The sequence below is a fragment of the Thermobia domestica genome, chromosome 6 (genome assembly GCF_964235325.1).
Source record: "Thermobia domestica chromosome 6, izTheDome1.hap1.1, whole genome shotgun sequence".
In the NCBI taxonomy this organism is placed as follows: domain Eukaryota; kingdom Metazoa; phylum Arthropoda; class Insecta; order Zygentoma; family Lepismatidae; genus Thermobia; species Thermobia domestica.
This window is the reverse complement of record NC_137459.1, coordinates 99,049,992-99,077,427: the sequence shown is the minus strand read 5'-3', so window position 1 is coordinate 99,077,427 and position 27,436 is coordinate 99,049,992. Positions and strand designations below refer to the sequence as shown.

The following is a 27,436-nucleotide window of genomic DNA, read 5'->3' as shown; positions in this document are numbered from 1 at the left end:
ACACGGAAATAATGTGTGTGTAGAGAGTAATGTCTGACCACTTTTAGGGTGCGAAAACTTTTCAACCACTTTGTCAAAATGACTGTCATTACAAAATCTGCTATCTGGGATGTAGGTCTTTTTTTTTTTCCTAATGGGAGCACAAGCGTGTGATACATGAAACAACATCAGACTTACAGATGAAATGAGCAATGGAACTGATGAAAAATATTTGGGAGATCAAATTAAATCTTTTAAGTTTTACGTCCCACGATTATGCCGATGAGGCTAAAGGAGACGGTGATGATGAGAGATGAGTGAAATGGTGGAATGAAGTAAGTGGGAGGAAACGGGAGAACCCCGAGAAAACCCACGAGCACAGGAGATCAAATTAATGACAAGTGAAAGAGACTCCAGTATCATCAATAGCCAGACCAGAGTACTAACCTGTAGACAAGCTTTTGTTTCGGGAATAATATCTCATCAATTATGTTGGTTCCGTCTGCAAACAAATAGCATTTGTACAAGTTACGGCTACAGCGACACCTCAGTGAGAAAGATCTTGACCTGACAGTTCAATTTGCAGAACAACTCAGAATTGATGGTAGACCCTACCTTCTTATGTAAAATGTTAATCATGGGGCGAAGTTTTGCTTCAATGAGCAAAACATCAAGATACTGGTCCGCGTCTAATCCATATTGGATGTATACATATATCATAGTTGTTCCTGCTAACTAAATGATATGGTGTAGGGTTGTATATGAGAAATCCGTTTTATTAGACTTCTTTCTTTACAGTTCACTTAGTTTTCAAAATTATTTACATTTACAAACTCAAACGATATTACCATCAATTTTGCCGGAGGATGGAAATTTCCAAGAATTCTCTCACCATTTCCACATCTTAGCCGCAACGTTTCGAAATATTTTGGAACTCAAATTTCCACGTTGTAGCTAGATTGCCAGAGCTTTGTTGAATGGCAACTATGCTCCCTTTCCCTAACATTGCTAAATTTTATTTGTGGAGCCATGCAAAAGCCCTTGGGTACTTCGTAAACATTTTGGGATATATTTCCTCTGAAGAACAGAATTGTGGGATGCTGTACAAAAATTACATCGGACATTCAACGTACTGTGAATAAGAATAGACAAGGGTTGAGTTTATTTTGAGTTTAACGTCCCGTTCAGCAGCGAGGCTATATGAGACGTGGACCTACTGATTAACATGGAATCCAAATCACATGAACTCCCGCCGGGAATCGAACTCGGGTTTCCCACACCAAAGGCGACTACATTAACCGCTTAACCACGAAGGAGCTCGAGAATAGACTCAGTGATTGAACTATTATGCTTCATAATAGCTACTTTAAGCGTATCATAAAAGGTCACCAGAAGCCTGAAATAACGGGAAAAACTGATTTGCAACTTAGACGAATACCGGTATGAAATGATATAATACTACAAAGAAGGAGATGAAAGTTGGGTTCATTTTCACGAACCAGAAAGCAAGAACACAACAATGGAGAAACGACATCCTTCGTCTCCCATATCGAAGGTGGTGTATGCTGAAGAAGTCGTGTTAACTTCCTTTGAACACCAATACTTGCTCAAGAAGGGGCCAATTCTTGAACTTATATGCCAGAGGTCGTAATATAAGCAGTACAACCTACTCCCAATCTTCTGAAAAATTGAAAAGAGGCATTCTGCAGAGGCGGGGTTTGGTGTCCAATGGCGTTTTGTCTATCATAATGCCAGACCACACACTGCCAGTGCCACATCGTCTATCACGAAAGACCTACAGTATGAGAGCTTACCCTATCCTCCATATCAGTTCGATCTTGTACCTTCATATTTCTATAGCTTTGGTCCACTTAAAGATGCACTAACTGAATCAAGGTTCCAGAATGAAGTGGAAGTCCAGCATTTGTGATTACCCATACGTTCGAAGGACAGTTTTCGTATGGAACCAGTGCTCTTATCAAGCGCCGGCGTAGATATACTAAACTAGGAAGAGAGGGGACAGAAGGAGGAGGATAGTATTGTAGTTATTTTGCTGCTGATAATAAATATTGTACAACGTATTTTCGGTTATTTATTGAATGAGCCTTGTACTTTAGCAATGCTTCTTACCCTTTATCTCCGTATTTTCCCTTCTTTTCTCCGTACGCAAACACATCCAAGTTAATTGCAAAGTTAGAATCTATACAGCTTCTCTGGCATTCTCATTTTACAGTACTGCTTGAAAACTATCATTCTCTGGGGTACGGTGGTTCCGTAGTAAAGCTTTCACTTCGGTCTCTTGTTTCGATCCCAGGTGTCACATATGTTCTTGGAACGCTCAAACGATTGCAAATAACCGCTTCTCGCTATCTGTTATCGTTTTCCCTCTATAATGATCACGATCAAAACCGGAAATGATTAATTTATACCACTTCCGGTTTGAATATCGGCTCCAAAATAGAATTTGAGTCTTAACTTTTGACCCTCTACATTTTCACCAAATTTGGTGACGATTGGTCAAGAAATTCTTGATATTTTTTGTCCCCCGGGGGGACGGACAGGGTAAATACACTATAAAGGAGTTTTGATAAACCAAACTTCTTACAAATTAGTGTGCATTATTTATGGAATGACATTCGGATCTATGGTTAAGTTTCTGGAGAACGAGAATTCTTTATTTAACATAAACTAATCTACCTCACAGCCTGCTCTACTTTTGGCTAATGATTTGAATTATATGCCTACCTCGTTGTCGGGTCGCCTCGTGGCGTTGTTCGTAATTACGATCACCACCAGGGTGTCTACTGAGTTTCATTTTCAAAATTCCAGTATATTTTGGCTAAAGGAGACGGTGATGATGAGAAATGAATGAAGTGAAAAAAGTTGGAGGAAACGGAAGAATCCCAAGGAAGCCCACGCACATGGTGTTTGTCCACCAGAAAGTGCACTTCTGCGAGCTGGAATTGAACCAAGGACTTCATGCATCAGAGGTAATTGCTTTACGACTGAGCCACCGCGACCCCTGTAAAACCAAACAGTTGGATATTCGTACTTGTTTAACCTTTTACTTGTCAGAGGCCGAGGGTACCAAGTATCTATATACAGTTTACCTTGGAATTAGCTTGGAAATACCACATTATTTTACATTTGTTTCTATGAAATCAATGTGTCTGGTTCAAATGACTTCCAAATACTACATGCCTGTAAAACTGGATCTAATATTATCAGGTTCAAAACATTTTTTTCTCCCATTGTGAAGGAAAAAAATGCGGCTTCTTTTATGCGATAGAAACTGTTCTTTCACTGCTCACTATTTATGAAATACTGATTTCTTTGACAATAGAATGCAATTTTTGTGACTAAACACGTTCCTTAGGCCTATAATTGTTATTACTATTGTCAATCAGTTTTGGTTACATGTAGTGCGAGGCGGGGAACGAGTGTTTAAGAATGGAAATGAAACCAAGCATGAAGCCAGCGAGACGCTTTACCACATTTGTCGGGCTGAAATAAAACAGTTGTCAATTTCCTCATCAAATTTGAGTGGATGCTTTGTGCAATGTGCCTATGTCATATATGCTCTGAAAGTGTTCTATTCTGTGTATCCTGCTTCTTGTTTCAACTTGAAAGGCCTATTACAAACTCACCTACAGACATTTGAAAATAACTCTGCAACACTAGCTTCGAGTCAGTGGCGTATCGTTTTAATCTTTAAGGGGCTACAGGTGATCATATTACAATAGTACAAATATGATCTTATGGTAACTCCCCAAGGAACATTTCCTTGGGCATTTCTTGTGATCTCGTTTATAGTTGCCCAGGAACAGGAAGTACAACTTCCATTTTTGACTAAAAATATCTGTATTCTTCAATCTTCCCGGCGACGCTTCGCGCAATGCGTTCATTTCGTACATTCTCTGAAAGTTCGTTTTATTATCCATATCCCAGTTTTGGTTTCAACTTGCTAGGCCCATTAAGGATTTACCTACAGCATTTGAAAATAACCATATTTTGCTAAAGAACTGCCCAGTATCAACGGCCTTACGCTGTCAGACAGTCTCAAAAATGTTAAGATGTTACAGATAATTTTTTTTTTTAATTTTTTTACCACTGTCAAGAGTGAGTAAAGATAAAGACTTAGGAGGGATAGGATGATTGGAATTAGTTATACAGGTAATAATTATGTACACAAAGATTATACGTACCTGTATAATTAGTTCGCAATCACACTATTCTCACTAACCTTTTTCGTACCCATACATTAACAATGCTGACGGAAGTCAGCAAAAATTTGACGTAGCCATTATTTTCCCTCATAATTATAAAGAAAACAAACCTGTATCTAAAAATCCCATCGATATACCAAGTGTAACCATACACGTAGCGAGCAAAATTATGCCCGTACAGAATGGAATGACGGTGATGAATATTGCCATCAAGAGCAAGCTTACGAACAGGAGAAACTGACGATTAAAGCAGTCAAACAATACTCCACCTGGAACGAAGTAAATGTTTAGCTCTTACGATATCTTCTGTTGCATTTAACTTCTTATTTTTTTATGAACATATATATATATATAGGGTGTTTCAAAACAACACCGACAACGTTTGGGAGGTGATTCCTGACAGCAAGATAAGACAAAAAGTATAGACTAACTTGGATGCACAAATGCTTCCTTTCGGAGTTATAGGCTGCCGAAAACATGAAAAAATGAACTTTAAAGGTCTATAGCTCCAAAACTATGGGACCTACAGTAGTCGGGTCAAGACTTTAATGAGGAATTAGTACGTGTCCTATCCAAGTATCGAAGTTTCAGAAACCTGCGGTACTTCTGCAATAATTTTTATAGAGATAGTTGGTGAGTACTTCAGATTATATGCCAGTAGAAAAACTCCCTCTATAAAAATTGATGAGCAAGTACCTTAGGATTCTGAAACATGTGTTTTTGGATAGCGCATACTTTAGTTCCTCAGTGAAGTCTTGACCATACTACGGTAGGTCCCACAGTTTTGGAGCTATCGACCTTTAAAGTTCGTTTTTTCATGTTTTCGGCAGGTTATAACTCCGAAAGGAAGCATTCGTGCACCCAGGTTGGTCTATACCTTTTGTCTTATCTTGGTGTAAGGAATCACGTCCCAAACGTTGTCTGTGTTGTTTTGAAACACCCTGTATATATATATATATCAATAAACAGACATCAAATTCTTAATTAAACTAATAATGACAATGATTAGGTTTCTTATCAAGCTAGATAATCAATGGACAAAAATCGTAGTGGAAAAGTTTTACATGATACAGTACGTTTAGAAATTAATTGATCTTATATCAAATAAAACAAAGAAAAAAATAATAAACATGGGTCGACAAATATTTTTCAGTGTATTAAAACGCCGAAAATGAGAAAAATCTCGTTTTAAAACGATCAGGTTTGAAAACTATGGGACTTATGGAAAGCATTTTAAGAAATTATACAGGAAGCAGTACGTGCTCTATCTAAATATCCATGTTTTACAATCCTCCGCTAACGACAAAACTGTGTCAAGTAAGTTAGGGTACAGGACACGCTTTTTAAGAACTAATTCCGGACAATTCTCAAACATGGATATTTAGATAGGACGTATACTAGTTCCTGTTCTTCGAACCACTTCCGACAGGTTCCAAAGGTTTGAACCCAGGGTCCATAAAAACGTGATGTTTCGCATTGTTGGCGGTTGATAACTGTGAAAGGAGGCGGTTTTCGACTCACGTTTATTACAACATTTTCTTTCATTCGATATAAGAAATCACTTACCGTAGTTTGGGCACTAATATTCTAAACATACTGTGTATACATATGAGCGACTCGAAGGAAGATAATGGTAAGCGACACTTCCGGCAAAATTGACTTATTAGATGGAATGTATTGGGATTGGACAATAGAACAGTAGTAGGTAGGTAGTTTAAATTCGGAAATGTACCTGCTAATCGCAGGAAAAGCATACTTAGTATGCTTAGTATTGATACATTGCATTGCATGAGAATGTTGAATTTCCTTTTCCTGTTTACTCGAAACTTAAAAAATGTCGGTTACCACTATTTTCCACGATCCACTCATATTTATTAAAGTGGTCCTTATTTTTCGACTTCCCCTTTCTTTTTAAATTTCACCCTCTAAAATGGCTCTATATTAGGCCAAAGTAATCCATTATAAAAATCAGCTCAACTGATAAATATTAAATGGTGCTCCCAGCGACCTTAACTTTTTACCACATTTACGACATTCATAATGAGGCAAAGGTACGATGTAAGTTTGGAAAGCCTAGAGGGAGTCACACCATACCTTGGATAGGAGTAATGAAAGTAGTAAAAAATGAAATCTTACTTCCCACGGTTATGCCGGCTAGGCTAAAGGAGACGGTGATGATAAAAAATGAAGAAAATGGTGAAATGAATAAAGTGGGAGGAAACGGAAGAACCCCGGAGAAACCCACGCACACGGTGTTTGTCCACTACAAAGTTCATTTGGCGCGAGCTGGGATCGAACCAAGGACTCCATGCACTAGAGGTGAACGCTCTACCACTGAGCTACCGCGACCACCGTAATGGAGGTAGAGCCGCATCTATCGTACTGTGTAGTGCCATCATGGCGGTCATCTTTAAGTCCTCCATCTTGGAATCAGGATCAAATTTTTTATAAGAAAGGGTCACGCAACATTGTTTTGGAGTATCTTTTTATCATAAATACACATCTGACGTTATTTCCAACTTGTCTATAATCATTTAATAGTTCTACCAAGTTGTAACTGTCTTTCCAAACTTATGAGGTGCCTTTGCTTCATATTATATACTATAAATGAGTACAAAACTTGAGGTCGCTTGGAGCACCATTCGATATTATTCCACTGAGTAAATTTTTCTCACGTGTTCTTTGGCCTGATGTGGAACCATTTTATGAGTGAGAATAACATAAAAAATATATATATATAAAAAAAACTGAAGTGAAAAAGTAACGCCAACCCTCATATATACACTAGTTCAAATGCCTGTTCTTCGCACGGAAAGAATAGAATTACGGAAAATATGTCAATCCCATTAAGGATATATATTTCAATGAAAGTGTAAAGACAAAAATACTGAAGATACTCTATCTTTGGCATAAATTTTGAAACATCATAAATCCACAGAATACACCCTGTAAAGAAACTGATACCATTAAAAAACCTAGCTTGAGATAAATATTATGTTTTAAAAAGTCATTCCAAATGGGTCAGTCGCTTCCAGACTCCAAAAACTATGAATTCGGCACTAATCCGTCATTTTCGACAATATACTCTTTTTCACTCCTTCTCGCCTCCCCTTCCCCCCTTCGTCTCTCACAAGATGAGGCTGATCTTGTACTTAAACGGCACTATTTAATTAAGCGATTCACTATTCACGTTTTCGATTATTTTTATGCCCCTTCCTATGCCCCCTATGTGTAACAGGGGGGGGGGTCTTTACCCGACTGATGGTTTAAGTTAGACTTAAAGGGGATAGAAGCTATCCCTAATCGACTTATGAACCCCGAAAACTATAGATTCGATAATAATATTCGTAGTTTTCAATTATTTTTACGTCACCATCCCCCTACCCCTACATAGGTACTAATGAGGGTTGAAATTGGACTTATACGGCATCGGGAATGTCACTATTTGTCTCAACGGCCCCGAAATCAGTGGATTCGACACTAATATCGATTACTTTCGATCATTTTTATATATTGCCCCTCACACTCCCCGTAGGTATGCTATGGAGTTCGTACCTCCACTATATTATTTTCCAGATTGTAAGTAATATGTGTACCAATTTTGGTTAAAATTGCTCTAGGCGTTCCAGAGTTACACTAGAACATGCATACGTACACACATTTATCTTTTATACATAAAAATGTATGTATGTTTCAGCATAACTCTGGAACGCCTGGAGCAATTTCAACCAAACTTGGTAGACATGTGACTTATAATTCGGTAAAAAAAAAAAAAAAAAAAAAAAAAAAAAAAAAAAAAAAAAAAAAAAAAAAAAAAAAAAAACTGGTTTAAACCAAAAAACGAAAAATATTCGTAAAAGTGTAAGTGTTCGTAAAATTTGATGAACACACATTTGTGGGTTATCACGTTTCACTCTCGTATATTATTCGTATTATATTCAGACCTAAATTCCCCATTCATTACTCAGAGAGATTATACTACAAAAGCAACTTTTTTTTATAAGTTTATGAATGTTTCTTTTGTGATTTTTTTATAGTTTATTATTATTGCTATGCAATTGCAATCAAAGCAAAATTCTAAATATTGTTTCGTTTTCATAATGTTTACTATTGATAAAATATATCGAAATGTCGTACTTTTGGAGGGGGAGGGGAATACAAACTCTAAGAGAGGCATTTACTGAAGTCAGAAGTATATTTGGTATATATTTATGTATAAATTTGCCAGAGCCAAGGTGGATTCAAATAATTCGTATCTTTGTTCACTTTTCTTACTGATATGCAATTGAGTCGTTACATTTCTTTAACTTGGACTAATAAAAGTCGTAGTGAACTAACTTGGACTAAATTAGTTCTTCTGTACTCTGCAGTACTTTGAAATTGTCCATATGTAATTCTGTCTAATGGTTTAACTTGTACAATTGTTTATCTTTTTGTCCTTCTGAAATGACACTTGACAATTGTATTAACAAGTATGTAAAGATCAGTACAACGTATTTTTATCAGAAGTCCTTCTTGAGTGAGTCGGTAGACGTATCGCATTTATGGAAAATTAGTCCCGGTTTCGAATTCAAATAGAGGACAATTTCTCTCGGATGTAAGCCGAGAAGCGGTTTGGATTCCGCTTTAAGCTTATATGACCCCTTCCAGCATTACCCAGTTGATGCATAATAACATGAAGGCGAAACAAACTTATTTCTGTCCATATGTGATATACATACATAGAGCAAATGATTTAAACCAAAAAACCCTGGTGTAAACAAACTAACAAACAAACAAACAAACAAACAAAAAAACAAACAAAAAAAACGGGTTTTTTCGTTTTTTAAAATAAAAGCCATGGTTTTGCCAATCCTACTGAGAGTGGTATCAAATTCATAGTTTTCGGGGTCCGAAAAATTTTTGACTCGTTTGAAATGGCTTTTGAAACAGTTAGTAGCCACCTGAAGCTTTTTTCCTTTTTATTTCACATCAATTTGATTAAAGGGTGTATTCTGTGCGGACAGGGTGTTTCAAAATTAAAGCCAAAAATAGAGTATGTTCTGCATTTTTATCATTACACTTGCATTGAAATAATTGTTCTAAGGGGAAAGGGGATTCAAATATTTTCCATAAATGTATTCTGCCCGTGCGAAGAACGGTCATTTCAGCTAGTATGTATATAATGTGGTATTCGGAAACAATACTGATATTGTGTTCTGGAATGTGTACCAGATTACACTTCCTACATTATCATTTTTCGTTTGTAGAAGTATTGATAAATTTCCAATTATGAACATCAGCTATTGTGTATATAAAATAATAGTTTGACAAAGATTTACTTGCAACACACTTTCTTTTAGGATTAAGAATTAGTTATCTTCAAACTAAAGTAAGTGAACAGTAAGAACACAAATTAAACAGAAGTGTGTAGTATATAACTTCAATACATGTACTGCTACAAGAACTTCGAAGTCAAGGGACGTCAAGTCACTCTGAAATGGTTCAAATTTTTACTAACTGAAAGCAAAGCTCTTTCAATACACACTAGTGAATTTAATTTTCAACCGGAATGACATATACGTACAAGTAAATAAACTATAAAAAAGTATGCCTGAACAATATAAAAATATTCAGAAATGATTTCGTAAACTCAAAACTACCAGTAGCAAGCAACTGACAAAAAGTTCGCAAAGGAAAGGAAAGAAAGAAATTATAAAAAAGCTTCCTCTGGTAATCGAACAACGTGATTCATTTTGCTTCAAGATTTGCAAATTGAACTTCCATTCTCTGGCATTTCTCACCTGAGGTAAAGTGGTAAACATACTTCTAGCCGCTAATAAAGTCTGCCAGTGAACTTACTTAACACTAAATCACTGACATAACTTTCTACTCTCAATCTTCTCGGTTTTATCAAAGCTCTTCTGGGACCATTGCATACGATTTCCCAGAAGAACTATGTAAATATATTTCAATATATTGTTAAGAATGTGTAAAAGAATTCCAGTAACATTAACGTGAAGTGAATAAAAATGTCTTGACACAAAACTATGAAAGTTTTATTACTGATTTCAATGCGTATTAATTTTCCAAAAAAAAAAAAGAAAAAAGAAAAAAGAAAAAAAAAGTTTGAACACAGTAAAGATTAGGCAAAATAGCAAATTTCAGTATCTCTTGTACAATTAATAAAACATACATATATCAGCTACTTATTTTATAGATCTAATTCTCGTTTTGCAGAATACACGATACCTTGAACCCTTATTGAAATTACTTCAAGGCATTGAATTTTAAATAGTACAAGAAAGAAGAAAGGGAAGAAGAAACAAAGCTATCAAATACGCTTATCAACACATACCATTTACCAAAACTCATTCTCGTCTCCACATACGTTTGTTACATTTTCTAACGGAAGACAAAGATATTATTACTTTTTTAAAAAACGTACCAACAATAGAACCAGCCAAATACCCTATCGCTCGTGCCGTATATATGTAGCCCATAGTAGCAAAATCTGTGTCTAGATTCTTCATCAGATCAAGTAACGTTGGTCCTGGAATTGCAATGCACAAACCCTAAAAATAACAAAATACAAAATAATTATCTGAAAACTAGTTAAATGCTAAAATCAGAAAATAAATACGTACATTAAAAACAAAAGTTCCAGCTTAAAAAGTGAGTGCGTTGAATTTTATTTGGTAACAATTCTCAATTTTTCTTTCTAAACTGATAATATAATAAAATTTCCATGAATTTACTTGCGAATTCTTTAAGGTTAGACTAGACTATCATTTACATCCTTTCGTAACAATAGAATCATAGAGGTCAGCATCTACTAGTAGAATGGAATCTGAACCATTAAGTGGATTTGTAACTCCGTACAGGAGTTAAACTGTCAGCAGCGCTTGAACCAGCAAACATGTGAATCGAAAGCAAGCAGTTCCTACAATGCTATGTATGGGAAGAAACATCTGTTAATATCTACTGTCCCGAAAGTCTGGTTACTATTGCCATCATTCACAATTACCAAACCAAATGACACAGAGCATTACAGTCCCTTACAAAATGTACGAGTAACTTAACTCAGCAAATTTTGTTTTTACGTCTTTTAATTTCCAAAGTGGCTTGGTTAGATGATATGTGGAGAACAAATCATCAATTACCCTACAAAGGAACTTTCGTCGTCAACATGGTTATGACATGACCTTCCCTCCAAGCTTAGGATTCTGAAGTGAGTAGAGAAATTACGGACGACTGGCAGCGAGAGTAATGTGCCAGAGCGCGGAGACCAGAAGGTGAACAATTTGCATTTCAACGTAGCCATCAAAAATCAATTAGTAGTGCCTCGCCGGAGTTACGGGTATCGATAATGACTGTCCACAGGATCTTGCACAAGAACCTACTTTTAATGCTTATTGAAGTGGAAGTTGTCCAAGTATTAACCACTTTTAATCTGCGCCTTCCAAGTTGGACAAAATCACTGACGACAGTAAATTAATCGAGTATTCTTTTCTGATGAAACCACTTTCTACGTGTCAGGACAAGATAATAGCCTCACGATGTGTGGTTCTGAAAATCCCCATGCCATTAGTAAACACATTCGCGGCATCCCTAAGGTGAATGTGTGGTATAGCGTAATGAACAATAAGATATCGGTCCATTTTTCTTCAGTGAGGTTTTTGATGTCTGCTGCCCAGATTTCCTATTTTAATTAATCACGGTTAGTACTTTAGTGTAACAGCTAAAACTGTACCTTCTGCCACGGATGGAGGAGTTGCAGCCATTCATCATTTTCAATATGACGCGACCCTCTTCATTGATTTCATGATGTTTGGAACAAGTATACGTTTTCTCCTAACAATCGGGGACCTATATTAGCATTTATATTCGTAAAATATTAACAGAGATTTAAAAAGTACGAAATCTGAGCTGCAGGCATCACAGATATAGGAATTAGAAGGATATAAAGCTAACATTATAATTTATGAAAAATCTTATTTGAACGTTGCTCTTGACCTTCTGCAAGCCCCTTTGCTGGTCTAGTGGCTAGCGTGTGCGCCTCTGATGCACGTGATCTCGGGTTCGATTCCTGGTGGGACAGGACAAACATTTTATTTCACAATCATTCACTTTCATTCGTCATCCGTCTACTTTAGCCGCTTAAGAGCGTAACCGTGAGACGTTAAACTAAAAAAAAAAATATTTTTTTCGAACTTCTGCCCAGATTTCCTATTTTTGTTAATCTCGGTTAGTACTTCACGAATAAATATACAATATCTAGGTCCCTCATTGTTGCGTGAGAACATTTATTTGTCAGACAGATGAGTAGGTCGTACCGGACTAATTTATTGGTTCTCTAGGGCTTCTTATATCACCCTACTGTATGTTTTCCTCTAGGGATGTGTTAAGAATTATGTAAACCGATTCCTGTTGGGAATACTGCTGGATTTTGCAGAGGGGACCATTAACGCTGTACACACAGTTGCTATTGATATGTTGCAGTGTATATGGGTAGAAATGAAATATCTCCATGATGGCCATAAGTTGTTGTACACTTTGCAAGAAATCATGATGCTCTGTATCACTTGGCTTGGGAGTTGTAACTGCTTGTAACGGTAACGGGGACTATTGAAACATTCTATACCTCAACGTCGATTTTATGTTTTTATTTATTTATTTATTTATGTTTGATTAAACCTTATTCTTTTTAAGGAATGAGTTAAATTGTTACCTTGATTACCATCAATTGTTGTATTTATTTTACTTGTATGCTACAAGATTTTAATTTCCGTACTCCTATTTATAATTTATGGACATATATATTTTGGAACAGTTGATGAATGAACATAGATTTTTCAGTACCTTTTAATATATATATTTAATCCAAGGGCATATTGTCCAGCGATGAGGCGTACTTCACTTTGAACGGGGAGGTCAATCGGCATAACTGTCGATATTGGTGTGACGCAAATCCGCACTGGATTAACCCGAGTAGAGAACATAGTCCAGAGAAGGTAATGGTGTGGTGTGGCATATGGGACCCCCGCACCATTGGGTCATTTTTTATTACCAACATCTTAACGGCGCAATATAACCTGATGATGTTGCAGGACCTTGTCTTTTCTTCCATACTGAACGCAAACGGCAGCTTCCCATCTTATTTTCAGCACGATAACCTGTCCCCGCCACCCAGCATTATAGAGTTAGTGTGAGTAAATGGTTAGATGCACAACTTCCAGAAAAGAGTATTGGTCGCAGTGGTCTTGTGGAGTGGCCGCCCATTCCCCTGACCTAACGTCCCTTGATTTTTATCTGTGAGCACATCTTAAGGAGATTGTGTATGCTGCGAGAATTCGCGATTTGAGACACTTTGAGGCACGCATACAGCACGCCTGCGACCAAATTTCATCCAACATTCTCTTCCGTGTGTAGTCAGAGTGGTTGCGGCAACTACAGTTATGCATTGTATGGGATGGACACCACATAGAACCTGCTGTGGCATGCATTTGCGAGATAATTTGCCAACTTTGGGTCTTCACAACTCCTGAACCTTCCAACACTGACAACAACAAAAAACTACTGCACTCGTGAGCTCGAGCTAGTGTTATTTTGTATGCCACATGCCACCTTCCCATTAAAAAAAAAAAAATCGACTTGAATCAAAGCTGGCGGCCATGATTCACACACCCCCAGAAGTTGCGGCTCCTCACCCAATATCAGTTGCCATACTCACTTTTCATTAGTTCCCTTCCGGCTTCAAATTATAAGGTTGTCCAAGGACTTTGACTCATCCGATATATATGTTACTCACCCATCTTTCAGAATCCTGAGGTACTTCCGCAACAATTTTTATAGAGGTAGTTGTAAGTACTTCAAATTATATGCCCGTAGCCGAACTCCCTCTATAAAAATTGTTGCGTGAGTACCTGAGGATTCTGAAACGTATATTCTTGGATGGTGCACATATTCGTTTCTAAATGAAGTCTTGACCCGATTACGGTAGGTCCCATAGTTTTGGAGCTATGGACCTTTAAAGTCCATTTTCTCATGTTTTCGGCAGCCTATAACTCCGAAAGGAAGCATTTGTGCACCCACGTTGGTCTATACTTTTTGTCTTATCTTGGTATCAGGAATCACTTCCCAAATGTTGTCGGTGTACACGCCTTTGGCGTGGAAGTCCCAGGTTCGATTCCCGGCGGGAGCCATGTGATTCGGATTCCACGTTAATCAGTAGGTCCCGTCTCATACAGCCTCGTTGCTGAAAGGGACTTTAAACTCAAAATCAACTCAACTCAAATGTTGTCGGTGTTGTTTTGAAACACCTTGTATATATATATCAGAGTTAGAACAAAACGTAAGAGGGGAAACCGTCTCCAAATATGATGTTTCCAATCTAAAGTGGAAGAATTTTTTTAAATTGCACGAGCCGTTTAGGCTGCACACTTTTTATGCACCCAATGTTAAATGAAAATGCAACGTTGCTATTTACCTGGACCCACAACATAAAGTGAATGGTAGCATGTTTGAAGTGAGAGATGGCCATCGACACGTTACTGTAAAAGACAGTAACTTCATTCACTTATGCTGTGTGTCAACGTTGGCAACGTTGCATTTTCATTTAAATAGTGTACAGCCTAAACAGATCGTACGATTTAAAAAAATCCTTCACTTTAGATTGAAAACATCATATTTGGAGACGGTTTCCCCTCTTACATTTTGTAGTAACTCTGATAATAACAGAGTTACCCTATGTCAGGGGACATTTGAGTCATCCTGTATGTGTGTATGTGGTGTAACATATGCACGGCCAAACTTCAGGGTGGATTCCGTATGGAGCAGAGGCAAGTAAAAGTGTACATGTGACATGTATCCGGAAATGCATGGTTACGGAGCTACAACTGTTACCCGCCTGAGCTGGGCGGGGAATTGACGAATATGAGAAACTCACATTCTCTCCATCACTGTTTCTCCGTAACATTGGTCGACAGTTGATTTTTTTAATGAAACATGTTATTTTTTATGAGCTGCTGAAAATGAATCTGACTTAGTTTTTGTCCTGCATCCTCGGATTTAGAAATAATGCTATAGTTATAATAGGACCCAGGCTAAAATTTCAAGAAATCAAAGAACTTTACATTGGAAGCCTTTTCTAATTATCCCAGAGTAACAAATGATACCTGATTGACAAGCTTATAGAACACAAATTCCAGCGAGAAATATTTGGGACCCATCACGCTCAATTTGTACATGAAGAAAAAAACTGAAAAAATTGGTGAAAGTTATTCTTTAGAGAAATTGACGTAGGTTTGCAACACTTGCAGTGACGATACGAAAACATAAGCTCAGTTTCACACACCTTATGCATTCAAGTATACTATATTAAAATATCAAAGAGATAGCTAGAACACAAGGTGAGAACGTGTGGAAGAAGAAATTGAAGAATGGGAAATTTAATTTTTGGAGAAATTACGACAAGTTTGTAACACTTACGGTTGTGCTACACGAACATAAACTCAGTAGCACTCATCCTATACATTCAGGTTTAACATATAAACAATTCACAGATGTTACCTGAACATAAGGTGAGAAAGAGTTGGATAAGTGGAAGTTACCCTGTGTGTGTATATAAATTGTCCACGATTATTTTGTAAAATTTTCAGCATTTTGATTACTAAAGAAACAGGGTCAGACACTCTTGAATGCTACCCAATGTTCTAGTTTCGAAAGAAAGAAGAAGAAGAAAAAAAAGCGACCTATTGAAGTCTGGCAAGAGTGCATTCTTCCTCCCTCTAGCCACCCTCACGTCTGTTGCTCAGCCGTCTGCAGGATTGAGCGTATCGCAACGCAAGCCGTAATATCTTTGTGTAGTTACAGAAATATTGCAAGTGTTTTTGTGACAGTCACAATGCCTCGAGTTTGTGTTAACCACTCAGATAATTTTTGTTACGTTTCTGGTGAATACACAGTAAAGACTAAGAGGGGAAAAATGAAATCTTAGTTTTACGTTCCACGGTTATGCCGGCTATGCTAAAGGAGACGGTGATGATGAAAAATGAATTAAATTGTGGAATGAAGAAAGTGGGAGGAAACGGGAGAGCCCCGAGAAAACCTACGCACACGTTTGTCCACCACAAAGCTCTCTTGGCACGAGCTGGGATCGAACCAGGGACCCCATGCACTAGAGGTGAACGCTGTACCACTGAGCCACCGCGGTCCCCTAAGAGGATAAAAGTTAACACCTCTGGTGAAGAAGGTTTACGAGTTATACTTCGACATCAACGGTGAAGATAGGCAGTGGGCACCTAGTACAATATGTAATAAGTGTGCTTCGCGTCTCCTGACGTGGCTGAAAAACAAACGTCCAGCTAACATGCCATTTGGTACTCCGATGATAAGCCGACCACATAAGTTACTTCTACTTCTGTGATGTAAACATTCAAGGCATGAAAGGGAAATATTAAATACCCTGACAAAATTTCCTCTGCAGCAAGACCTGTGAACACAGTGATAACATTCCAGTTCCTGTACCTCCAGCAACATGGTCTCTGAAAAAGGGCGATACAGACACAGCTTCTTCAAAATCTGAGGGTACAACACCAGATTTTGAATTTGCGGAGAGGAGCATGCCACATTTTATAACACAGAGTGATTTAAACGATCTTATGTGAGACTTGAACCTAAGTCACAGACTCAGATTCTTGGATCCAGACTTAAAGAATGGAATTTCCTTGATAGAGGTACCATTCCATTGTTTGTTCGCACAGGAAGGAACATACGCCACTCAGTGTTTAAAAAACGTGATGCACTTTGTTTTTGTTCTGATGTTAATGGGTTGTTTGCAGTTCTTGATACGACATACATGGCATAGCAGTGGAGACTTTTTATCGATTCCTCAAAGAGCAGTCTTAAGGTTATTTTAATACACAATGGCAATATCCTCCCAACTATACAAACTGCTTATGCCATACAGCTGGAAAAAACATATGACATCATGAAACTAAGGTTCAGTATATCATTCATAAGTAGCACATTGTTGCAGATTTCAAAATTACAAGCATACTTGCAGGACTAGACTGCATAATATTTGTCGCTGGAATTTGTATCCCGTAAGATTTCCAACGAGGTATCATTTGTTATTCTAGGTTAATTAGAAGAGACTCACAAAGGGTTTCAACGTCAAGTTCTGTAATTTTCTTGAAATTTTGGCCAGACTATTATAACTGGCATTATTTCTAAATCTGAGGGTGCAGAACAAAAACTATAAGGAACACCTTTTATGCAAAAAGAAAGAAAAAAAAAAAATAAGCTTAGTTTTGTTGCCCAATGTAGAAAGAATATCGACCAATTTCCAACGATGCTACATTTAAGCCCATTGCGCTGAATTGTAGAAGCAGACGAAAAAACTCAAAAATCATGAACAAAAGTTTGTACGTTTATTTCCTTATCGTAAAGTGCCAACATTGTTACCAATGGCACAGCGACAAAAGCACAATCACGAATGCAATGACGTAGGTACATCAGACATCACCAAAAATTATTTTAAAAAGATCATGTGGGAGCAACAACCATTTAGAGTGAGTGTACTACCTCACCAGCACCATACAAACGGTGCACATGTTTGTGTTCAAGTGCCATTGTAGTGCCTTACAGTAAATGTTCAAACTGTCCCCTTCCTACCTGAATGCAAGATTGTTAGATAAATAGTCCTTACCTTGCGCTTCCACACACAGACTTTTATTATTATTAAGATCCTTATCCCAAAATAACAAGCGCTTGTCGAACTCGTACCCATGTCTTTTGCATATTTCAAGGAAAAAGATTTTCTAAAAGCTTGGTTTTCTAAAAATAAAAATTTGGTTTAAACCAGGCAACCCTGCTAAACACTTAATTTAATTAAAATTAGTTCACCAAAATGAATTAGCAATACAAAATTTAAGATTCACCAGGGCCGGCTCGTCTATATAGATAACCTAGGCGGCTGCCTAGGGCAGAAACATTTAGGGGCGGAATTGCAGGCATTTATTTTTAGGTGCGGTTTATCAACATTAGCCAAAACATACGTTCCCCAGCGCCCTACATATTTAGGAAGAGGAAGTTAATGAAAAGTGGGATCACCTAAGATCGATTACTGCTCACCTATATGGAGAGGGGGAACATCTATCTGACCATAGTACGTTTCCGTGTTCCCACTGTTCATTATATGACTATAAAAGCTCTCCTGCTTTATCTGGATATTCAGACTCCGGATGCTCACAGAAATGTTACTGACCTAAAGTTTCTACATAAGGTAGTCAATGGAAACTTAAGGTCTGATGCCCTACTTCAAAAATTATCCCTTCACATTCCTATCCGTGTAGCACCAAATACCTACCCCTCTATCCCCTTTCCGGCCCTAGACTGTCGATTGTTTAAAGGTACTCCTTTCACAGAGCAACGAATTTATCAATCAGATAACAACTGACGTGGACATTTTTTAAGCTATTCACGAATAATTACACAAATTCAAAATAACTAAAAATGAATTAAGAAACTTCATTTTTGCTTTATCTTTTCTTCTTCTTCTTCTTATTTTTTCTATTGTTAATACATGTTTGTAATATTTCCCTGTGTAAATGGCACTCGTTATACTGTATCTGAGTATCTGTTAAAATAAATAAATGAAATAAAAAACAATTATTCAGTTTGGCAACTTTGCACTCCAACCCACCTTCAACTAACGTGACGTTTTCAACAAGTCAACTGAAAGAAAAATAATTCGACTACAATTTCGTATCCCCCTTAAAAAAAAGGCTATGAATGCAGTCAAAGAAAGATTTTCCCAGTTCAATGATGTATGTTATGTTTGGATTTTTGTACAAAATTCATGATCTCAGAAACAAAAACGCAGCAAAGATCAAACAGTTGTATGAAAACTTGGAAAAGACCTTAACGGTTGAAAATAAAGAAGGTGTGAAAAAATGTGATATTGATGCTTTAGGACTTTTTCTGAGCTCAGAGGAATTTATCAACATCTTAATGACTCAGTATCAACCTCTGAAGAAGTCCCAAGCTACATTTACCACCATGGTCTTGAAAATGGATTTCCTAATTGTTCACGTTGCCACTGTCCGTGGCTAATGTAGAACGAAGTTTCTTTTTTTTTTTTTTTTTTAAAAAAAATTAAAACTCATTAAAACATTATCTTCGTTCTAAAATGTGCTAGGAAAGACTAATAAGTGTAGGCACAATTTCTACTAAAAGTGAGTTAGCAAGATAAGTAAACCCGACAGTCCTAGTGAAAGAGTTCGCAAATATAAAAGCACGGAAGGTATCGTTAAGGTTACAAATGCTGTTGCTCAATTTATCTCAAACAGTGAGAGAGAGACTTATGTAAATATTAAAATGTATTATCCCAACATCACGATTTTTCTTTCTTTCTTTTTTTTTTTTAAATAGACATGCAAACAGAAATGATTTCTCTGTGATATTTCTTGAATGTAGAAAAACTACTCTAATCAAAAATTATATGTGAGTATGAACTTTCTATTACTAGTTTAGACTAATTGTTGACCTATAAATTGTTCAAAACACAAAGCTGTTTATAGTATAAATCTTAACTTTTGCTCCTTAAACAGACAAAAAGTAAATTTTTGGACACATTGCAGTTACAAATCACATTCTTCATGGATTCTTTTTATAAAGAATTACAACCATATTTTTATATTTTATATATATCGGGTGTTGCAAAATAAGTGTTACAACTCTTGCGAGGTGACTCCTGCCACTGAGACAAAATACTTCTCTTGAACTTTCGGCAATAGGTCGGAAACTATTCAACGTAAAGAGGGCGGGTAAAAAATTCACTGAAGAAGTCATACCTGCTGTATTGAATTTTGCATGTTTCACAATCCTACCATGCACGCGCAAGGGATTCCCCAAAGGAACGTCGGGAGTACCGGATAATCTGCCAAATGAAAATTGGTCTAAATGGATATGAATTGATAGGGTTTCTACCAGGTAACAATAATTCGTTTGTATTAAGTCGATATTGAAATGTGGCCAATGTGAGTGTTCATATCAACATGTAGCTAATGGACAAATGTCAACATGTCCCACCACTGCTGGGACACCGTCCCACGTGCAAAAACTAGGAAAATAACGTTGTACATTCTGCTATTACATCTGGTGCACTATTTGGTAGAACGTAACTAGAACACGATTGTATCATGGTGCACTTTTTGGTAGAACGTAACTAGAACACGATTGTATCGGGGTGCACGTTTTGGTAGAACGTAACTAGAACACGATTGTATCAATAGCCCTCTTTGTTTGGGACATTGTCCCACAGTCGATACATATGAAAAAAAATCTCTTAATCCATGGTTCAAATTCTGATAGAGCGTGAAAATAACAAACTTGTATCATGTCCCACGTCTTTTGAAACATATGACGTATTCGAAATATAGGAAAATACCTCCAAAATTTGTATCTTACACACAGTGCACATGCTAAGACAAAGACGAAAATGAACCAATTTGGCACATGTAACACTATGGAAAATAAAACGACATGAGAAATAGGAAGGAACGTCTTAAACCTCTGATTGTTTACAACTGTGCAGTAGGAGTAACAGAATGAAACACACAAGCAAGTCGGGAGGCTGTACAAGAGCGCATGCCAAACAAAGTTGGTACTCCTCAAAGAAATGAATACAGAGAACGTGAGGCTCCCTCGAAGCCTCAGGGCTAGAGCGCTCACTTTCGCTCGCGTGGTCGCAGTTTCCAATCCTACTGGGAGCCCACGACCTCAGATTCAAGACCCGAGTAGTTATTTTCCTATTTTTCACAAGTGGGATGGTATCCCAGCAGTAGTGGGACATGTAGACATTTGTCCATTAGCTACATGTTGATATCAACACACACATTGGGCACATTTCAATATCGATCATGCGATCGCACAAGTGACATTCATTTAGTTTACCCAGTCTCTTAGTGAGTCCCCTTGCACAATTTCAACTTGGCCACAGTTGTTGCATCCCTATTGGTATGCAACTGTGCACATCATATTGCATCGGATTGATGGAATATTATTGGTGAATTCACAATGGCTTTCATGTTCTTGACGCTAATCCTTACATTTCCGACGCTTCGAACTCATGTTTACTGAGTATGAGTGCATTTCTAGGCATTTTTCGTTAAGTGTTACCACACATGTGAATCACCCTGCTTCATCTGTTGTGCTCTACCGACACTCCAGATGTCTTTCTACAGCATTTGAGTACAAATTCACTACACTTAATACTCAGAACGTCACTGTTGGCCAGCATCCGTACCTGGCGATTATGCAACCACACACAACGGGCATGAAGGTGTTCGCCATTTTGTATTTGTTTTAAATATCGACTTAATACAAACGAATTATTGTTACCTGGTAGAAACCCTATCAATTCATATCCATTTAGACCAATTTTCATTTGGCAGATTATCCGGTACTCCCGACGTTCCTTTGGGGAATCCCTTGCGCGTGCATGGTAGGATTGTGAAACATGCAAAATTCAATACAGCAGGTATGACTTCTTCAGTAAATTTTTTACCCGCCCTCTTTACGTTGAATAGTTTCCGAACTATTGACGTCCAAAAGTCATTTTCCCACGCTTTCGGCACCTTGTAGATCCGAAACTATGTCCGATAGCCGAAAGTTCAAGAGAAGTTTTTCTTGTCTCAGTGGCAGGAGTCCTCTCGCAAGAGTTGTTACACTTATTTTGCAACACCCGATACACATATTTACAATGGACTTCGACATGGTTTACATTACAATAAAATTTTAACTTCCTGTTACCCTGTGGTTATATTAGTAAAGTTTCATTCCAAATCCCACACCAATAAAAATGTTTTAAAATTAACTGGCTTGTAGATTTGCAGATTACTTATTAATACCGTATAGAGAGGCATTGGAAGTAAGTTTTATTTTATTTAATGCTTAAACAATTGGTAACAATGTGATGATGTGGTGAACATGTAAGAGGTAACAAAGCTTCACTTTGGTTTGGATTTGGGGGAAAGGAGATTACAGGGCCGCAGACATATTTTTCGCCTAGGGTATAAAATATCCTAGAGCCGCCCCCTGAGTTTAACGTTCCATAGATGTATGCAAAACAAAACGGGTAATACACGCAAGGGAACGCTTGTGGAAGAACTAGTAAAATAAGAAGCCGGAAGAAATCACAAAAACAATCGACACGACATTGTCTACTACAAACTGAACAGCCTAAAATCGAACCCGACATCGTACAAGAGTTTATTGCACTATTACTGTGTCACCGTCTACCTTAGTATTAAATTTCCTTAGTTGTCTTTGTTCATACATCTACCTTTTATAATTTTCCGTTTAAGTGCAAAATAACGCGCAAGGTAAATAAATAATTTGGAGAACTGTAGACAATAAAATTAGTGTTTGAAAGGATATATTGATAGATATATACATGAGAAATTATATTCCTATCACTCTTACCAATCCTAAAAATGCTCCACACAGTCCCATTGTCCTGACAAGCAACATACATCTGCCACTGGATGCTCTTCGTATTGGGGTTTTCAGTTCCGTTCTGTTGTTCAATAATCCAGATTGATCAAATACTATATCTTCCTCAAATGGATCTTCCTCCTCGCGGTATGTTGCCATGGTCTCTAATTTTAACGGAGTAAAGAACTGTAAATAAATAAACAATAAATGAGGATGATCAAACCCAACGTGCTGTCTTTATACTAGTATGAAATAAAGACCTTAATTTTATTTAAGAGAAAAAAATAATTTTGTGGAATTAGAATGTCATATTCTTCATAAGTTTAACTTCGATGTAACTTCAAACTACCACTTTTTAAACATTAACACTAATTTTTCATGACCCTTGCAAAGAATACGCAACATTTCTGGGTGTTTGAAAATATCACTTATTGTTCTGGCAATTTAGAAGCTGTACCCTCTGCAATGTCAATAGTTCACTAATTGGACAATCGAAGAACTGATTTGACACGGCTTTCTGCAAATTAACAATACCGTGATTTTGTTTGTGAATTATATGTGGTTCCTTTACCTCCTGTAGATTGTGACAAAACTGCTTATTTCGTTAGTTCCCTGTCCTACCTTCTGGTTTGAGAATTAACAGGACAATGGTAAAAAATATAAGTGGTATTCAATAAATCAAGAATAAAAGTTGAAAATGCGGAATTAGAAGAAAACACATACGTTTGTCTGGGACAAGAGATAACTATGAATAGCACCACTAAAGAAGAAATTAACATACGTATTACAGTAGGTTGGAATGCATCTGGAAGAAAATGCCTCATATTAAACCAGTTCAGAATGCTCCAAGAGCATTGCCAGAACGAACTTAAAAAAAAAAAAAAAAAAAAGTTGTCTACGGCAAATTGGTTATATATAGGCATCTGTGGTGTGAATGAGAAAATGTCCTGGAAATGACTGTCTGTTCTCGCTGAATCCTTATCTTTCAACTTTAAGAAAATTGACTTAAAATATCAATTTTGCAAAACTTCTCTTTGTTTTAAACCCAAATGCAAACATGACAGCAGAAATTTTCGGAAAGTACTTGTATTTTCACTGCTAGGTTCTCATATTAGGTAATGTATATTTACAATGAAGGGGGTTGGGGGGAGCGCACGTGCACCTTTGCACCCCCGTAAATCCGGCCTTATATATATAAACCAAAGATGATAGGCTATTTGTCTTTTATAACTAGAGGAAGAGTAATTGCATATGAGCAGCTGGAATGCCTAAAAAACAAATTGCTTGAGCCATGAGCCTAGGTATTAGAACAGTAAGATACTGAATTGAACGATTCGAAGCAGAAGGGGAATAGGGATTACAAACGAGAGCGAAATTGAGTAGACCGCAAGTGACAACGGAAGACGAAAATGTTTCGATTATTGAAGCTAACGGAGCAAACCCGTTCGCTTTTGCAACAAATCTGAAAACAACTTTAGGTCTGGAATGCAGTGCAGAGATATTGTAACTGTACTCATATTATTTGTTCTGCTTTGCAGGTTAAACTAACAGATGCGCATATACATGCTCGCTTAGAGTTCGCAAGGATGCACGTCAACAAGCCACAAGGTGTGGAACTGTGTAATCGGCAGTGATGAGAAAGTGATTAGTTTATACGAAGAAGGAAACCTGTTAAAACGTTCTGCGATATGTTGTTATACGAAGACACATAAAAAAAATAATAATAAAAAAATAAAAATTCGCAAAATATAATCTCTCTATGACTTACGGTTTCCGAGACATGGCTCCTTAAATCTTCCGAAATCCGAGCTTTTTTGGCCGAATATCTCGAGAACGGTAAGAGTGAAGCGAAAAATGTCATCACTTCTCCGATAGTTTTTGATACTCCATCGAATGGAGGGCTCAAAATTGAAAAATTCAAAAAACAGTAACGAACTTTTTAAATTCGTTGAAAATAAATGCTAACGTATTCAGCCGATAAAATTTTCTTTCAATGAATGCATTTTACATGTCGGATCGGAGACGTGGACACTAATGGAATCAGATATTCACCGGCTCCAGATTACACAGAACAGCATGGTGAGATGTATTACTAGGAATTACTTCAATAAATAGAAAAAAATTATATGAATCAGAAAGACGACAGGAGTTACGGATATTATAATGGAAAACTCTGGTAGACAATAAAAAGGATCACGGATTAGAAGTTTAAATTTTGTCCAGTAGATGTCAATCGCTAGAGGATGTTTGCAGCCATCTAACGGTGCGCTATGTATTCTACTATTTTTGTTTCAGTAGTACAAAATACAACGTAAATAACTACCGTTAATGACACCGTTACCTGTGAAAATCTTAACGGATTTACTCCATTAACTAACTTACCCGAGACAACTCTAGCTATTGATTGCAAGCAACAGAATTCAAAAATACGTTTTCGTACAAAAGTTAATGTGCGGAGTAACGGTCGTACTAACATTATCATATTATAAACCCCACTTGCATGATCCAATAAACGCAGTAAAGTGAAAGTGGAGCGGACATATTGCAATAAGAAATTATACTCTCGATGGTTTTCGGGTAACATGGCATGTATTTTCAATTTTGAACCAACGATCATTTCACTGGTCTCACTGCCAGCCTCCTCGGGGTTAGCATATCTATAATACGTCATGCATAAAAATACACGACGTAATAACTGCAAACCATTGAGAGAAATGTTGAACTCTCGTCGTGAAAGCTTAAAAGAAAGAGTACGATGAAACGATAAGGGACTACAGTAACCCTTATGAGGATACCAACAGACAGAAAGTGACGAGGGCAACTTCCTTATTAGACAAGCTGGTGTAACGAAATTAAAAGCTGTGAGAGTAACATTGTGCAGTGATCTAGTGGTGGACTGACAATAACTGTATACTTACTAGAAATATAACAATATAGTCACAAAAAAACTAGTACACCCTACGGGATTTCGCTATGAGTTTTATCAGATAGGGAGGGGAACAAGTGAGAAGAGAGAAAAGGAATTAAACAAGCAAGAACTAACTCTGAGAGGGATCCTTGTGAGCATCATGTTGAAATATAATTATCTATCTTAATTACGAAATAGACTTTTAGAATTTTTAAAAGCTTCAGGTAAACAAGTTGTTCACTTTCTTTCGTTTCCTTTTGTTTTCTTTCTTTCATTTTGTCTCTCAGCTAGGATACACATGTTTACTGGACATTGTTATTGGGGGGCACTGCACAGGAGAAATCCACAGCCCACGATTTAAAAAATGTAACACATCAGACATCACAATCAACACTACAAGCAATAAGGCCGACCTATAGTGTGAATACCCTTCATGCACCAAAGCAGCACGCACATAACCACCACTTCTTTTCTTATATTTGCTTGATATTATTTCTACGTCCTACCAACCAGGAAGGTTTCTCATTATGAGATGTATATGTCATGTGGTCACACTTCCAACATATTATTACCTCCCTTCCCCTTACCATTCCATTTTCAAAATCTCTGACTCATCCTAGGTATTATTTTTGGAAGTTGATTTGTTTTCTAGTCTCAGCTGAGGAAGCGGGACGGGGAAGAATATTTTCTTCCGCCTATCACTGGCGACCCTCTTTAAAGTAACTTCCACCGAATGTTCGACTCTACAACCATTAAGCTGAAGAGGTGGGGTGCAAGCCGCTCATCTCTAAACCTAGCAACCTTCTCTGATACCAGCTGTACATAAGCGCATAAAGCAAACTGACAGTTTTAGTCAGTTAAGCGACCCAAAGGTCAAAAGAGGTGAAAATCTCGGAAAGAGAGGAACAAAAGAGTTTCCTTCTGCGAAACTTTAGGTTCAACGTACTTGTTCTTGACGAATGTTTCTCTTTTGGAAAACAGAAAAGTCTTTGCGGCTTGGAAATCACAACGTACATACACACACAAACACATATGTTTATAAATGGGATTATTTAGTGGAAATAAGATTGAAGTACTACTTCTCTAAATCTTTATTCATCGCAAAACTTCCCCCGAAATGCGGGGCAGCTGCTACGCCACTAAGACTCGACTTTGGTTTCCGGCAGAAGCTCATGTAATTCGGATCACACCCTAAGATATAAATCTCATTATTTTTATTGCCTTGGTTCTGAGAGAGACCCCAAACTCCAATTCAACCGTCGGGAACTGAACTCAGGACCTCTTTCACCGAGGATACGCGCCTTAGCCACTTTCTTTATTATTTTATAATTTTAAACAAAAACAAGCACCAAGTGTACCCACTTTCTCTCTTTTCTTGCTTTATTTTGAAACCTATTTTCTTTATTTTTTTTTTATATATTTATTTCACTTACCTTTGTTCTGTTTCTATACTGCGCAAGCAACAGGGATATAACACAGAAATACCGAGGACAGTTACAAAATGCACATGCCCTTCAGTGGAATTCGAACCGAGGATAAACTCCGCCGAACGCCACAGACTATTTCAGCTATGGATGCCGGTCACTAGATCAACGAGAAGGGTCTTTCGAACTGAACGTATTCGTTACTATTAAAAGTTGAGTAATAGCATGGAATTTTAAACTTTCTTGGACAACTTAAAGTTTTCTGGCAAATTAAATATCCTATAGTATTATTTCCGCCTGCAAATAATAATAATAAAGAGAAAAAGAAAATAACAAAAATAAACCATTTCTAATCTGAAAAAAGAGGGACTGAATAAAGTTGAGTTTGATGACTTATGTTTTAGAGATTGTGTCATAAT

The 27,436-nt window shown here is 37.2% G+C and overlaps 1 protein-coding gene across 3 annotated transcripts in view; it reads right to left on the bottom strand.

Moving 5' to 3' along the window:
• Positions 1-27,436, bottom strand: part of LOC145688124 (uncharacterized) — a 59,235-nt gene that overhangs the window by 8,120 nt on the left and 23,679 nt on the right. For all 3 annotated transcript variants that reach the window (XM_081761892.1, XM_081761893.1, XM_081761894.1), the window contains exons 3-5: positions 22,674-22,871; positions 10,633-10,759; positions 4,316-4,474 (exon numbers count right to left, since the gene is read on the bottom strand). In XM_081761892.1, the coding sequence (XP_081618018.1) occupies positions 4,316-4,474; positions 10,633-10,759; positions 22,674-22,844 (457 nt within the window). In that variant the 5' untranslated portion in view covers positions 22,845-22,871. The remainder of the gene's footprint in view (positions 1-4,315; positions 4,475-10,632; positions 10,760-22,673; positions 22,872-27,436) is intronic.